Source organism: Mastomys coucha, unplaced genomic scaffold, assembly GCF_008632895.1.
Source record: "Mastomys coucha isolate ucsf_1 unplaced genomic scaffold, UCSF_Mcou_1 pScaffold6, whole genome shotgun sequence".
Classification (NCBI taxonomy): domain Eukaryota; kingdom Metazoa; phylum Chordata; class Mammalia; order Rodentia; family Muridae; genus Mastomys; species Mastomys coucha.
This window is the reverse complement of record NW_022196912.1, coordinates 78,889,898-78,905,263: the sequence shown is the minus strand read 5'-3', so window position 1 is coordinate 78,905,263 and position 15,366 is coordinate 78,889,898. Positions and strand designations below refer to the sequence as shown.

Genomic DNA, 15,366 nt, shown 5'->3' with positions numbered 1-15,366 from the left:
TCTATGCTATATGAAAACCATTTTCCTGGATTTGAAAGAGAGAAGATTGTTCTTCTTTTTAGTATTTCTAGCCATAAAATTTACTCTAAATAGTAGATTTAAATATTTCTCAAAAGATGACCAAACAATGAACATTGTTCAGAAACGAACAGTGGAGATCACATACAAAATAGGTGAAATTGAGTTTCTAAGATTATTAGCCTTTGACTTAGTCATTTTGGCCACAGTATAGTAACTTTGGCATTTCTGTTACTCCCAGAGGGTAACTGAAACTCTCATATTTGATATTAAATGACTGGAAATTCTGGGGAAATTGGATAGAGATGAAGCACATATGTATGTGCATCAGTGAGCTGTCAGTAGTGCATGGCAATGGCAGCTTCCTCAGCTTCAGCATCTTACATGCTTACAACAAGGGGATCTTGAAGCATGCTGTGAAAAAAAAGTGTAGTCTTCTTGGAATCAAGACTTAGTTTTTGTCTGTTTGTTTGTTTTTATTAGGTGGATTCTTCAGTGGAGGATAAAGCAGGAGATGGAAATCGGCTGATCTTTATTTTTCTCAATTCAGAATTGGGTTTAAAAAAACTTAAAATTTATGTAAAATCCTTAATATATGAGTAATGGGGATAAGACTGAGTAAGAAAGAGAGAGAGAGAAACATATAAAAGTGTGTTTCTTGGATTTTATTTTAGCATCAAAATAAGAGATGGCTCACTAGTTATGGGCACTTGCTGCTCTTGCAGAAGACTCAGATTCCTTTCTCAGTACTTTCACCATGGCTCAAAACCAATGAATTTCCAGCTTCAGGGGATATAGAGTTTTTGCTGTTCTCTGTAGGCATCAGACCTGCACAAAGTAAACCTACATATATTCAGGTAAAAGATTCATACACAAAACATAAATACAATAAAATAAAACAAAATAAAACTCTTAGAGAATCATTTAAAAACAGCATTTTGTTAGGGTGTGAAATAGAATTTTCATAAATGAACAAAGAAGAATTATATCAAATTCTATTTCTTTTGCTTTCAACATCTTGGGCTAATTTAATATATATAACAATGAAGAATCCACAAGTTTTGGCAGATTAAAATAATAAAATGGAGTCAGGCATATTGGTGCATGCCTTTAATCCCAGCACTCAGGTTGTAGAGGCAGACAGATATCTATGAGTTTGAATTCAGCCTGATCTATACAGTGAGTTTCAGGACAACTATGAAGTGGAAATTTCTGGTTCCTTTGGAGACTCAGTTGTGTCATATGATGTTTTTCTGGACACTGTCTTATAGGAGGATTTTTTTGCTGAAGCAGGCATTTGGGAGGACATTTTGCTGAGAACAGACATGTGGTGTTTTACTTGAAGCTGTTTACTGTTTTGCTAGAGCGGATGCTTGAGAGAACATGTGATGTTTGGAAAGAATATAAATATAACCCAAAAGAGAGTGTCTGATGCCATGTGGTATTGGTTTACCTTGCCAATCTTTGATGGTCTTTGACAAGCTTTGTTAACACTGGTCTTTGCTGATGTCTCCATATGGTATTGGTTCACCTTGCCACTCTTTGATGATCATCATTCATTGTGACTTCATAGAGAGAAAAGCACCAAAATACTTCTGGTGGTGTTCTGGATTGCTGATTTGTGCACTGTGTTTGTGAGTGGATTGAGCTACCACTGCAGATTCATGTGAACAGAACTGCTTATATCCTGACAATGTAGATTGGATTGGCCCCAATTTCTAAACAGGTCCACATCTTCCTTTGGCTTATTAACCTTTCCTTTCCACTACCTTTGGTGTGTGGAGGGCTAGAAGGGAGACTTAAGATTTTAAGTAGATTTATTACACTGTTTTTAAAAAAGTCAGACTACATGAACACAGCGACAAAATGAGACCTTGTCTCAAAAACCAAACCAACCAACCAACCAAACAAACAAAAAACAAAAAAACAAAAAACAAAAAATCAAGGCAAAACTAAACTAAACTGAAAGCAAAAATATCCAGAATAACAAAAACCAAAACCAAAATAAAATTATAAAATAGTAGAGACAGGAGTGAAGGGAAAGGAAGGAACAGTGTGGAGACTGCCTATGTGACTTTTTTTAATGGTGTGTCTTCTGCCGATTTTGCTTTATTTGTTGTCTCTACTTAGGTTCTCTCTTGCTCTTGTTCAAGATACCACTATAGAGAGTCCCATAATTTCTGCCCATGACAGTCAATCTCTGGCCCCAGTAACAATAGAAATCACAATTAAAGAGGACCATGTGAGGATAAGAACTGGCCTGCTTGACAATGTGGAGCACAGGAGTCAGGAAATACAGATGACCCTGTTTAAAGAATGGTGATGATCGATTTCAATGTTCTACCAACATTGCAACAACTAAAAGATGACATTCTGGTATTTCCTTTGCTCTGGGTAGGTATTAAGACTGGATGAGGGAGCTCCCTTAGCTTTGATGTACCCTGAGTTCATAGCTCACAGAACTGGGCTTCTATACACAGAGATTTCTGTCTCTAAGTTTCAAATTCAGAAGCTTTATGCTCTAAGCTCAAGAAGCCATGAGTGTATTCCTCCTTTGGGGCCCAGGACACAAATCCATATTCTAAGCCTCAGAGCCATAACCCTGTTTATTTCCAGAGCACAGACAGAGGTTAAGCATTGTGTGACTGTATCTGCTGTTCCAGGCTCCAACTCCAACAGTTTTAAAAATCTTGGCTCTTGTGGATGATTTTTCACACTGTCTTAATTTTTGTAATCTCAACCTCTTTATCTACAACATTCTCAGGGCTTCTCCAGCTATTCATCCTCTGGGATACTTCATTTGCACCCAGTGCTACAGTTTACAACCATGGATATCAGGCTGTTAGGTTTATGTGTCTTTGGGTCACCTTTAGTGTTAAACCTTCAAATATGGAGTATTGTGGCTTCTGGCTCAAACTTGATTTTTGGGTATCTCATCAACTTTAGTATCACAACTTGAAGCTTTGGGTACCAAGGGTCTTGGTGAACTTGTGGAAATCTTAGATGTTTCTTCTTGTTATTGCTCAAGACAGGATGCTTTTATGTATATAAATCAACTTTTGTCTACTTTTCATTTAATCAGGTCAGTCAATGATAAACACTATGGAGTACATCAAAGAACACTGGGAAAAATGTTTACTGCTGCCAAATATGATATCATCAATACATCACAGAAGCCCATAAGATTAATCATACAGAACAGCCACCAGCATCCTTACATAAATAGAAAGCAAGTGTGAACCTCTGACTTCCCAGGTGTCTGGGACATTCGAAGGTTCCCCTGAACCCCCGCAACACACTAACTCCATTCCCTATCCTCCAGTGCTACATATTTCTTTTCACTATCTTGACCCTCTGAACTTCTCTCCTATCTCTTCCCATACCTGATCCTGTTCCCCTTTTCCCTCTCTCTCCTTTCTGCCTCCCAGATCTCTCCCTTCATCTACTTCCTGTGATTATTTTGTTCCCCCTTTTAAGTATGAATGAAGCACCCACACTTTGGTCATCCTTTTTGTTAAGCTTCATATAATCTGTGAGTTGCATCGTGAGTATTCTGATGACATTAGCCAAAACACCCAACAGAGGGGAGATAGAATCTAAAGAGACCATCTCCAGTAAAAAGGCATGGCTCATGCCAGGGCCAATAAGTGGGAGAGGGTGGGGTGGCAGGCATGGGGAGGGGGGAGGCAACAGGGGTTTGTTTTTGTTGTTTTTGTTTGTTTCTTTATTTTTTGGAGGGGAAACTAGGAATGGAGAAATTTACATGTAAATAAAGAAAATATCTAATAAAGAAAAAAAACAAAAAAAACACAAAACAAAAAAATTTTAATATTAAAAAAATCACATTGTAACAAAAAAAAAAAAAAAAAAAAAAAAGGCATGGCTCCCAGATGAGGGATGGGGCCCTCCACTCATCTCAAAATTTCTAACCCAGAATTGTTCTAAAGGAAATGCAAGGACAAAAATTGGAGCAGAGTCTGAAGAAAAGGCCATCCAGAGACCCCTCACCTTGGGATACATCCTACAGGCAGACACCAAACCTAACATTATTGCTCATGCCAAGATATGTTGGCAGACAGGAGCCTAGTATGGCTAACTTCTGACAGGCTCTACCAGCATCTGACTAAGACATATGCAGATACAACCAACCATTGCACTGAACCCGGGGATCCCAATAGAGGAGTTAGCAGAAGGTCTGAAGGAACTGAAGGGGATTGTAATGCCATACAAAGAACGACAACATTAACTAACTGGACCCCTCAGAGCTCCCAGGGAGTAAACCACCAACAAAAGAGTACACATGGATGGATGGGTCCTTGGCTCCAGGTGCATATGTAACAATGGACTGCCTGATCTGGCATAAGAGAGAGGGGAGGCTCTTGGTATTGTGGAGGCTTGTTGCCCCAGAGAGAGGTGAGTTGGAAGTGGATGTGAGGAGGAACACCCTCTTAGAGGTAAAGGGGAGGCCAGATGGGAAGGGTGGTTTGTTGAGGGGATATTGGGAAGGGAAACATTTGAAATGTAAATAAATAAAATAACCAATTTAAAAAGAAAGAAAAAGAGATGTGATACACATCTGGTAGGATTGTTATTTCATAGATCAAGGTAAAATTTCTAATGTCACCAATCTTAGGCTTCACATAAGGATCAGACTCACATCTTTTATAAACACAACCTTTCCTTCAATAAAAATATTTACTTTTGGTCACTAAGGGTGGATGATCTTTCTTAGTTCAGGACTATTGTTGCAATATAGTAGGCAATGGAGTCCTTTGAAAGAGCAAAAGAAAGGTCAGTTGGAAGCTGGCAGTAATTTCCATGGATAAAATAAAGGTTTTTCCTGTTGTTGTTGTTGTTTTTCAGTTGCTGTGGGTAGAAGAGGTTGTGACTAATGCAAGCCTTCTTCAAGCAGAAGTTGCTCCCTTGGTAGCCAGAACACATAAAAGTACTTCTTGCTGTGTGACTGAAGTTTCCTGAAAGCATTCTATGCACGTTCAAACCAGCCAGATTGATGTAAGGGCAGTTTACATATTGTAAGACAGGAGCTGTTTGGTGAGCAGTTTCCAACTCAAAGCAGCTGGGCTTTAGAGCAGTATTGACGAGATACCATTCAAGGTGCCACATAAATCACTCCAAACAATTCTGCTGAAAAGAAAAATGTTAATAATAAAATGTTAATATAATGCCAACAATATATACTTGTCTTGAAATTGGTCCTTTTAACAGTACTTAGTAGTGCCTAAGTTTCACCCATATACCATTAAGATCTATGGGTATTTTTTTTTGATTTGTCTTATAAACATCCTGAAATTTGGGGGGTACTATTTGGTTTAGGACTTAGTCATAGAAGATATGCCTGGCTGTTGTTAAAGCCTTTAGAAAGAAGGAGAGTTGTAAAAGAGTTCCATACTTTGCCCCATCGTACAATGAAAGCAGAGGCCCAGGCATAACTGCACTTCTTGTTCATCCCATGCCAATAATAAAAATACTTCTATTTTTATAGGACTCGCTTACACACAAATGGGTCTATGTAGTTTATATAGATACTAGTGATTCATATTGGTTTTTATATTGTCCACCTTTTCACAGCAAGCCTAGATTGTGCATCCAAAAGCAAGTACCAAACAAAAAATTCCTAAACACCTAATAGTTTTAAGCATAGCCCTATTTGAAATACTTTTAGCTATTCACAGCCTGCTCAACTTATCCCAACCTCTACTAAATAGAATAGGATAAATGCAAAGCTCCACAGTCAACTTTTACTCTTCAGAGATCTCATGCTGCTGTGAACATCTGCAGAGCATCTTGTGCCCTCTTCTTGCCTCACCAGACACTAGTTTCATGTGTATATAGTGTTTCTCTCTCTACATACACATAATCATAAACAGAAACATGGACACAAACCTACATATATACTGAAAAAAATACAAATCTTTACACTGTTTTAAGTGCTTTTTTTCCTCTTCTGTCTGCTATGACTAATCTTTTTGTTCATGCTGTGTCAAAGCGAAATTATATAAATGAAAAATAATCCACATACATTAAGTGGTTTAATACTGTGGATTTCACCTCATCAATTTTTTATGCTTTCTTTACCTTTTTAATAGTTAAGCAAATAGGACTTAATATATATTTTCAGGTTGTTATTATTAGGGTATTTAAAGTAATATTATTGTCTTTTGGGTTGTTTTTGATGCTTAATACTCCCAAAATTAAAGTAGAAAACAATAGGAAAAGTTTACTCTGACTTAATAGGTGAAATGGATCTGTAATTACACTAATAACAAAGAGATGAATTTGCTGTTACTCAAAGGTAAATATTTAACTGCTTAATAGTTGTGAAATTTTTGAGTCAGAAGTCATGCTACAAGATTTTGATGTTCAATCATAACTGATATCAATTTGAAGAAAGTGGCTGTAATTATTTTATTAGTAAACTAATTTAAAAATATAACTCAGTGATTGCTCATTTAAATCTTATAATAACTAGAGAAACAAGCTGATGTTACAAATACCTAATTTGAGCGTTGACGGAAGTTATGCTTAAATATATTACAAAATATTTCCCATAGCAATATTGTTAGCAATCAATGTAAATTTTACTTAAAAGAGTGGCTTTCAAATTTTCCAGCTAGGACATATTTATCTTGTTATTCTGTAGGATAAAATTTTAATGTTAACTGTAAGATATTAAAATCTATATCAAAAACTTGTCCTTAAAATTACAGAAATAATCTAAAGAAAAATATTGTTTAATATAGTATATTTTATACAAGAATGTAAATGTCACAGTTTAGCTGGTATATTTCAAAGACTAATACTGGTCTGATAGTGCATAGCAATATCAGTAATATATAATAATATATAGTCTTATTGTACACTTGCAAATCTTTGACATTAAAGGTCAACTATGTAGAGATAGAAGTGCTTGTGTTACTGAGAAATAACAATCTTCCTTAAAATCAAGCACATATTTCTTTTGTGTGACCTTGGAAGAAGTGTCTGTACATCTATTCAGAGTGGCTATAAAGTGAATTGAATTTTAAAATTTCATTGTAAAGGTAGAGATGCACTGCTTTCAATGAAGAAAAAAAATGAGTTTGGAAGTTTGGTATTAAATGAAAGACCTAAAAGTCATCATCAACTCAGCCTTAAAGGATTACTGGTTTTACATATGATTAATCATGGTTTTAGAACTCAGATGTGAATATTTTCTATATATGACAACAGATGGTGTCTTACACTTTAGTCATATTTTAGCATTTTAAATTATTAAAATGAACACTGTTTTTATATAAATCTGATATTTTATGATTGTTCTTGAACACATGTTATATGTATGCTAGAACGGAGTCCATGTAGACATCACATTCAACACTGTGCATATTGGCTACTAAAAAAAGCAGCAGAAATTTCTAAGTGGAATTCTGAAGTCTCAGATGCTTAATGTTCATTCTTAATTGCCAACTTCATTCTAAAGCTAGTCATAATTCAATTTTTTGTTTCAAATTAGTACAATTTATTTTCTTTAAAAACATGTCTTATAAAAATTAAGCTATTTTTAACTAGCCCTGACATATTGGTACAAATATTATATCATCATACAAAAATATTTAACATGTACTTATGTATTTTCCAGTTTGTTATGTTGACATAGGGCAAGTTTCTCACATTGTACAATCATACCTAATCCTAATTTTTCTGAAAAAGTTGTTAGCTATTATAGGAAAAACTGATTTTGGTAAACTTCTTTCTTCACACTCCCTTATTTTGAAAAAAAAAATGTATATATATATACATGTATATATACATGTATATATATATACATGTATATATACATATATATATGTGTGTGTGTGTGTGTGTGTGTTTGTGTGTGTGTGTGATTATTTGTTTAAATTTCAAATGATATCCCCCTTCCTTGTTACCCCTCCTATCCTCACTTCCAAACCCACTTCTCCCCCATCCCCTTTGCATTTATAAGGGTGCTCCTCTACCCACTCACCTACTCCTGCTTTACCACTCTAGCATCCTCCTAAGCTCAGGCATCAAGTCTCTACAAGACCAAGGGCCTCCCCTCCCATTGATGTCAGATAAGACCATCTTTTGCTACATATATATCTGGAGCCATGGATCCCTCCATGTATGATCTTTGGTTGGTGGTTTAGTATATGGGAGATCTGGGTGGTCTAGTTGATTGATACTTTTCTTCCTATGGGGATGCATTCCCTTTTATGTCCTTCAGAACTTCCTCAAACTCTTCCATTGTGGTCCCTGTGCTCAGTCTGATGGTTGGCTGTGAATATCTGGATCTGTATTGGTCAGGTGCTGGTAGAACCTCTTAGGGAATAGTTATACCAGGTTCTTGTCAGAAATCTCTTCTTGACATCAACAATAGTGTTGAGGTTTGGTGTCTGAAGATGAATGGCTCCCTAGGTAGGGTGGTCTCTGGATGGCCTTTTCTTTAGTCTCTGTTTCACTTTTTGTCCCTGTTTTTCTTTCAATAGGAATACTTTGGATTAAAAATTTTAAGATGGCTGGATGATCCCATTCCTCAACTGGAAACCATACCCATCTACTAGAGGTGGTCTCTACACGTTCTATCCCCCCTTTGGTGCTTGTTTCCAGTAAAGTCATCCCTGTTGGATCTTGGGAGCTTCCCTGGCATCTGCAACTTTCTAGTTGTTTCCCTCAGTTCCATATCCCCCACTGCTACCTATTTCTATTCTATTTCCTGACCCTCTATATATTGGTCTTCCGTCTTCTTAAGCTCCAAACAACAAAAGGAGATCAAAGATATACAAATGGGGAAGGAGAAAGTGAAGATATTACTATTTGTTGATGAAGTGATAGTATACACAAACAAATTCAAAACTTCTACTAGAGAACCCCTACAACTGATAAACAACTTCAGTACAGTGACTTGATATAATATTAACTGTAAGAATCAGTAGCTTTCCTCTACTCAAAGGAAAAGAGGGCTGAAATAGAAATTAGGGCAATGACATCTTTCAAAACAGACACAAATAATATATATGAAAAAATCTTGGTGAGACTCTAATAAAGCAAGAGAAAGATTTGTATGACAAGAACTTCAAGTCTCTGAGGAAAGAAATTGAAGAAGATTTCAGAAGATGAAAAGATCTCCAATGCTCATGGAGTGGCAGGATTAACCTAGTAAAAATGGCCTTTTTACCAAAAGAAATCTACAGATTCAATGCAGTCCCTATCAAAATTCCAACTCAACTCTCCATAGTCATAGAGAGAGAGAGCAATTCTCAAATTCAGGTGGAATAACAAATAACCCAGGATAGTGAAAACTATTCTCAACAATATAAGAACTTCTGGGGGACTCACCATCCCTGACCTCAAGCTGTACTATAGAACAATAGTTATTTAAAAAAAAAAACAAAAAACCAAAAAAAAAACCAACAAAACAAAACAAAACAGCAGGCTGGTGAGATGGCACAGCAGGCTGGTGAGATGGCTCAGCAGGTAAGACCACTGACTACTCTTCCAAAGGTCCTAAGTTTAAATCCCAGCAACCACATGGTGGCTTACAACCATCTGTAATGAGATCTGAAGCCCTCTTCTAGTGTATCTGAAAACAGCTACAATGTACTCACATAAAATAAATAAATAAATCTTTAAAAAAAAAAAAAACAGCATATATTGTATTGGCACAGAAACAGGCAGGTAGATCAATAGAATAGAATTGAAGACTCAGAAATAACCCCACACATTTATGGTCACTTGATCTTTGGCAAAGATGCCAAAGGTATCCTGTGGTAAAAAAGACAACATTTTTAATAAATGGTGCTTGTTCAGCTGGTGGTCAGAAAGTAGAAGAATGCAAATTGATCTATTCTTATATCCTTGTACAAAGCTCAAGTCCAAATGGACCAAGGACCTCCACATAAAACCAACTATACTGAATCTAATAGAAAAGAAAGCAGGGAAGAGCCTCGAACACATGGCACAGGGGAAAATTTCCTGAACAGAGCAGCAATGGCTCATGCTCTAAGATCAACATTTGACAAATGGGATCGCATAAAATTGAAACTCATCTGTAAGGCAAAGGATACTGTCAATAGGACAAAACAGCAACCCAGAGGTTGGGGGAATCTATATCTGATAGAGGGCTAATATTTAAAATAAATAAAGAACTCAAGAAATTAGACTCTAGAGAACAAAATATCCCTATTAAAAAAGGGATATAGAGCTAAACAAAGAATACTCAACTGAGGAATGTAGAATGGCTGAGAAGCACCTAAAGAACTGTTCAACACCCTTACTTATCAGTGAAATGCAAATCAAAATGATCCTGGGATTCTACCTCACACCACTCAGAACATGTAAAATCAATAATGCATGTGACAGCAGATGCTGGGGAGGATGTGGAGAGAGAATAACACTCCTCCATTGTTGTTCAGACCGCAAGCTGGTAAAACCACTTTGGAAATCAATCTGGTGGGTTCCTCAGAAAATTGGAAATAGTTCTACCTAAAGACAGAGCTATACCATTCCTGTGCATATACCCAAAAGATGCTTCAACGTATAACAAAAACACATGCTCCATGATTTTATACCAGCCTTATTTGTAATATCCAGAAGCTGGAAATAACCCAGATGTCCCTCAACAGAAGAATGGATACAGAAACTGTGATGCATTTATACAAGGGAGTACTAATCAACTATAAGAAAAATGACATCATGAAATTTGCAGGCAAATGGATGGAACTAGAAAATATTATCCTGAGTGAGGTAACCCAGACACAAGAGAACACACATGGTATATACTCACTAATACATGGATATTAGCCCATAATCTCAGAATACACATGATATCAATTTCTTTGCTTGTGGTCCCATAGTTTGAAATAATATCGAAGAAGTGGAATAAATCTCAGGAGAAGAGAGGAAGTATGACAATGAAGCAGTTCTTGAGGGTTGATAGAGGATGTCAGTTAGTTACTGCACAATTGCAGCTTTTGGAAATGGCATTTGTGGAAGCAACTGATTAGATTGATGCGTGAGTATGTATCTTTTCTTCATGGTCATTTATTTTGGGCAGTAGGTTTATAGGAAAATAAACACAAAGCTCTACTTCAGTTCTTTGCTGTCTTTTTAATGATGCCTTACTCTGGAAATTGAGCAACTATGGAAGAGGAAGATGCAAAGTCAGGAAAGAATGGAGTAAAATTGAGTCAGTACAGCTTACTTAGCTAATCAAGCATAAAAATCAAGAAATAGCCACATCCTCGTGTCAGAGTTAAAGGTGTTGTTCATAAAACTGGTGAAGCATAATCCATTTGCATTTGGATAATAGAGTTATTTTTATCCTTGAAATGAGAACACATGGCCAGATACATGTGCCATATAAGTATATATAGCACATCAAGACTAGCATATGGCATCTCCAGTGGAATGATCACATTATAATGCTATAAAAACAGTGTGGACGCTGAAGGTCCCTGGCTTTCACTCCATCATAGGCTTTTTGTTTTGTTTTTGTTTTGTTTTCGGTTTTTCAGGACAGGGTTTCTCTGTAGCCCTGGCTGTCCTGGAACTCACACTGTAGACCAGGCTGACTGAAAACTCAGAAATCTGCCAGCCTTTGCCTTGCAAGTGCTGGGATTAAAGGCATGCGCCACTACTGCCAGGCTGTCATAGGCTCTTTTAAGCTAGGTGCTGCCTGGGATAAAAGAAGGTGCCACCTGTGAAAGAAGTGGTTGTGTGGCTTTCCCTAACAAAAGATGATTTTTCTTATGGAAACATGTAAACAAGAAAACAATCAGTCCTTGAGTTTTCAAGTTATTTTTTTTCTCCATATATATATATATATATATATATATATATATATATATATATATAAAACCATATTTACATAATGAATTTGAATTGTTTTGGAATACAAAGTATGAGAATTTATTTGATCTGTGAATAGAACTGTTAAAAAATATTCTGCTAATAGTACTATTATTACCTAATAATAATAATTTACCTAATCAGTTTTTATATCATTTACCTGATTATTCTGTTTACTATATACAATTATTTCTATTTAGCATTCTGCTTACTGTATATGACTATTTCTATTTAATATTTGTTTCATATTGTTAACATTCTATTAGAAATTATAGTAATGCTATATTAACTCAGTGTCAGAGTATTAAAGATAGAAGTATTACAGTACAAAGCCTGATCAAGAAGAATCTCTCTCTTCCACACACACACACTCACTTCTAAAGTGTTCTATTTCACTTTAGTTAAATGTTCTGTCCAGATTTTTAAATTGTGTCTCAGACCATTAAGCTGATTTTCCATTTACACAGATTCCAACAAACTTTAGAACAAAATGAATCTATTTACCTTATTAATTTGGTAGTCACAACAGATTGGTGCTTTCTATCTGCATTTGTTTCTAAGGTGGACGTGTCTGAGAGTAGATATTATAATTATATAGTATCATTGTGTAATACTGTCATTAGAGATTACTTTAGAATGTAATTAACCAGAAATGTGAGGCATAAAATCCATGAATCATCTTAGTAATCAGAATTAGGAGTGACTGAATAAGTAGTAGAGTATAAGTTAGAGAGAACAATGGAATATCTGAATTATTTGCATTATCAATTAATGATAAGACAGATACCAAACTGTGTGATAGGCCAGCTACTTCATCACTTTCATTTCTCAGCCTCTAAATTTAGAAGTTTCATTTGCTGGAAAAAATGATGAATTCATATAGTATGTAAACATTTAGCTTACTAAAATTCGAGCAGGCATGAAGGAAAAGAGGCAAAGCCCAGAAGTCCACACTACACCTTAAGGCAGAGGATTTATATCTTGCTTACCATTTATCTATTACAGAAGTTATAAGAAGTGTATTAATTAAAATTCTGCAGAAACAGTATATGTATTATTTGTATACTTTAGAATTTGAGGAATAATAAATTACATAGATAATTTGAGTGGTGAATAAAATTAAGAGTTGTAGGTTATATCTTAGAATAATAGACACTGCCCTGTTCTGTGCCTGTATAAAGTCTATTTATAGAGAAGTATTAAAGATATCTCGCTGATTTAACATTTTATTAAAATTATGCATATTCATTATACATAGTACCTGTGAGAAACTGACAGGTCTCGGTATACAGTGAAATTAGCAGTGCCTTCCTCTCTTTTTTCTATATCCTTCAAGATAACCATAAGGTTTACAGACCAGTACTGATTATGTTTTTCATATTACTAGATATAACCAGAGCTGAGAGGAAGATATTTCTAGTGAATGATACAGTCAAGTTCTTCATTTTGCAAGATGATTTGAGAACCTCATTTATTATAGCAGACTGGAGTGTGTAATCGGAGTCATCTGGATTTTTAAAACTTATCTGTGACTCTTGAATTATTATATCCTTCAAAAATTATAAAAAATGGACATTATATATAAACATAGTTTGAGAATCAGATGTTTGTGTTCTATCAACTAAAGAAGCATGTTATAAATTCCTGTGATTAGGGGTACCAGTTCTACTAATGATAGAAAAAAGAACTTCTTTCCCTTGGGTCTGTTGATTCAGAAAACAGATGACTATTTTAATTTGAGATCTACAATGAAGGCTGGCAGTATCCTAGCTACTTCAGGAATGCTAATCGTTGGAAATCTGCTGACTTTTGGTCCTTGAATGATTACAAAATTTTGCGACTGCTAATGTAGCAGGAGAGTTTAGGATGTTGGAATTATAGGAATTACCATCAAAGAGTGTTCCAAACATCAGCCCATTTAAAGTTCTAAGCTTAGACACTGGTGAGAGTGAACTCCAACCAGGCTGTGTACCTTTACACACCTCAGGGAACTGAATGCTTTTTTAAGTAAGGTTAAGTAGGCTAGCTTTAAAGGCCTGCTTATTTTATTTCCCCTAGTCTAAGTCAAATTTCTCTTTCAAATTGAATTTATCTTGGAAACTTGTCTTTTTTATTTTTGCTAGAAAATTGATTACTTAATTTTTAGCTAAATGATCAGTCATGTTTAATAAATCTTTGCTGTTTTGTTAGGACCTTATGGAGTTACAAACATGACTTCTCCATTTAATCCTGGTCCCATGCTAGTTTCTGTGTTTTCTTAGTAGAAAACATCTACTCCTATGTTTCAGCCTGTGTGTTATCACTGTAAATTTAAAATGTGCGTTTTATATAGAAAATGCTCTTCTGACAATTATGCAATTCAATAAATTTATCAAATTGTGCCACTTAGATAGTGCAATCAGTTTAGCCCCAAACTCTTTTCAAGACCCTACAGATTCCTTGTACAGTTGGCTTTTACTTTCCTACAACTAAAGGTTCTATGTGGTTTCTATATCATTGTCATAGTATATATTACTGCTTGACTTCTGCTGATTAATATCTATCATTCCTTGCAAATTATGTTTATATGATGATGATTTTAGCTATTGTGTACTTATTTCTGTATTAGTCTATTTGTGAACTTAGGCTCATTGTTCAATAAAGAAACTTAACCAATTGTCTGTCTTTGATCATTTGAGTGATTTCTAGGTAAGGAACATTATATACCACAATTAGGAACTTAGGCAAAGATTTATGTTTTAATATGTATGAATGAACTACTATTGGATTTCATGATGTTCCTGCTAATCCCAGTGATCTCTGGAACTTCCATCATCCATTTCATTTTAGGGATTCTTCAGAGAATTCTTCAGAGAATGTTTAGAGTTTTATGTTCATGATTTTAATTATGTTTGTCATAGCTATAACTATTCTCCTTTTAAAGATTTTGAGTAATGGATTTATTTTTTCCAAGTGTATTTTCTCATAAAACATTGTAATTGTCATGCTCCTTCAATTGTCAGTATTTTATATATAGTATTAGATATATAATCTCTAATACTCTAATATAATCTCTATTTACTTTAGTTTTAAGTACTTTAATAAATACACAAAACATATAAATTTCTATTTCTTAACAAAACAGTGTGACTAGCTAATGAATTTTAGAAAAAGAGCATTCATGAGTTATTTTAATTTATTATATTTAGCCTAAAAAATTTAGAAACGGCAATTCCATTTACAAATCAAGAAGTAAAGAAAAAATTAGAAAACTATATATTTAAATTTAGTATCTTCTTAATTTAAAAGCTCAAGGGAGGTTCAATACGGAAAACAACTTAAAAACATCTCATGGGTATTTTTGCAATTTTTGTGTGATAATACAAAATTTGATAAATTTAACAATCTGTGGTTTATATAACTTAGTTGATTAACATCAAAAAGAGGATAGAAAGTATAATAGGAAACATTGACCCAGAGAGTTAACAATGAAATAGGATT

At 34.9% G+C, this 15,366-nt stretch overlaps 1 protein-coding gene across 1 annotated transcript in view; it reads left to right on the top strand.

The window, feature by feature from the left end:
* Positions 1–2,334: 2,334 nt before the first annotated feature.
* The window catches only part of LOC116081042 (prolyl endopeptidase-like), a 13,923-nt gene continuing 891 nt past the window's right edge, over positions 2,335–15,366 (top strand). Inside the window, exon 1 of the mRNA XM_031357720.1 lies at positions 2,335–2,412. Coding sequence (XP_031213580.1) covers positions 2,335–2,412 — 78 coding nt within the window. The remainder of the gene's footprint in view (positions 2,413–15,366) is intronic.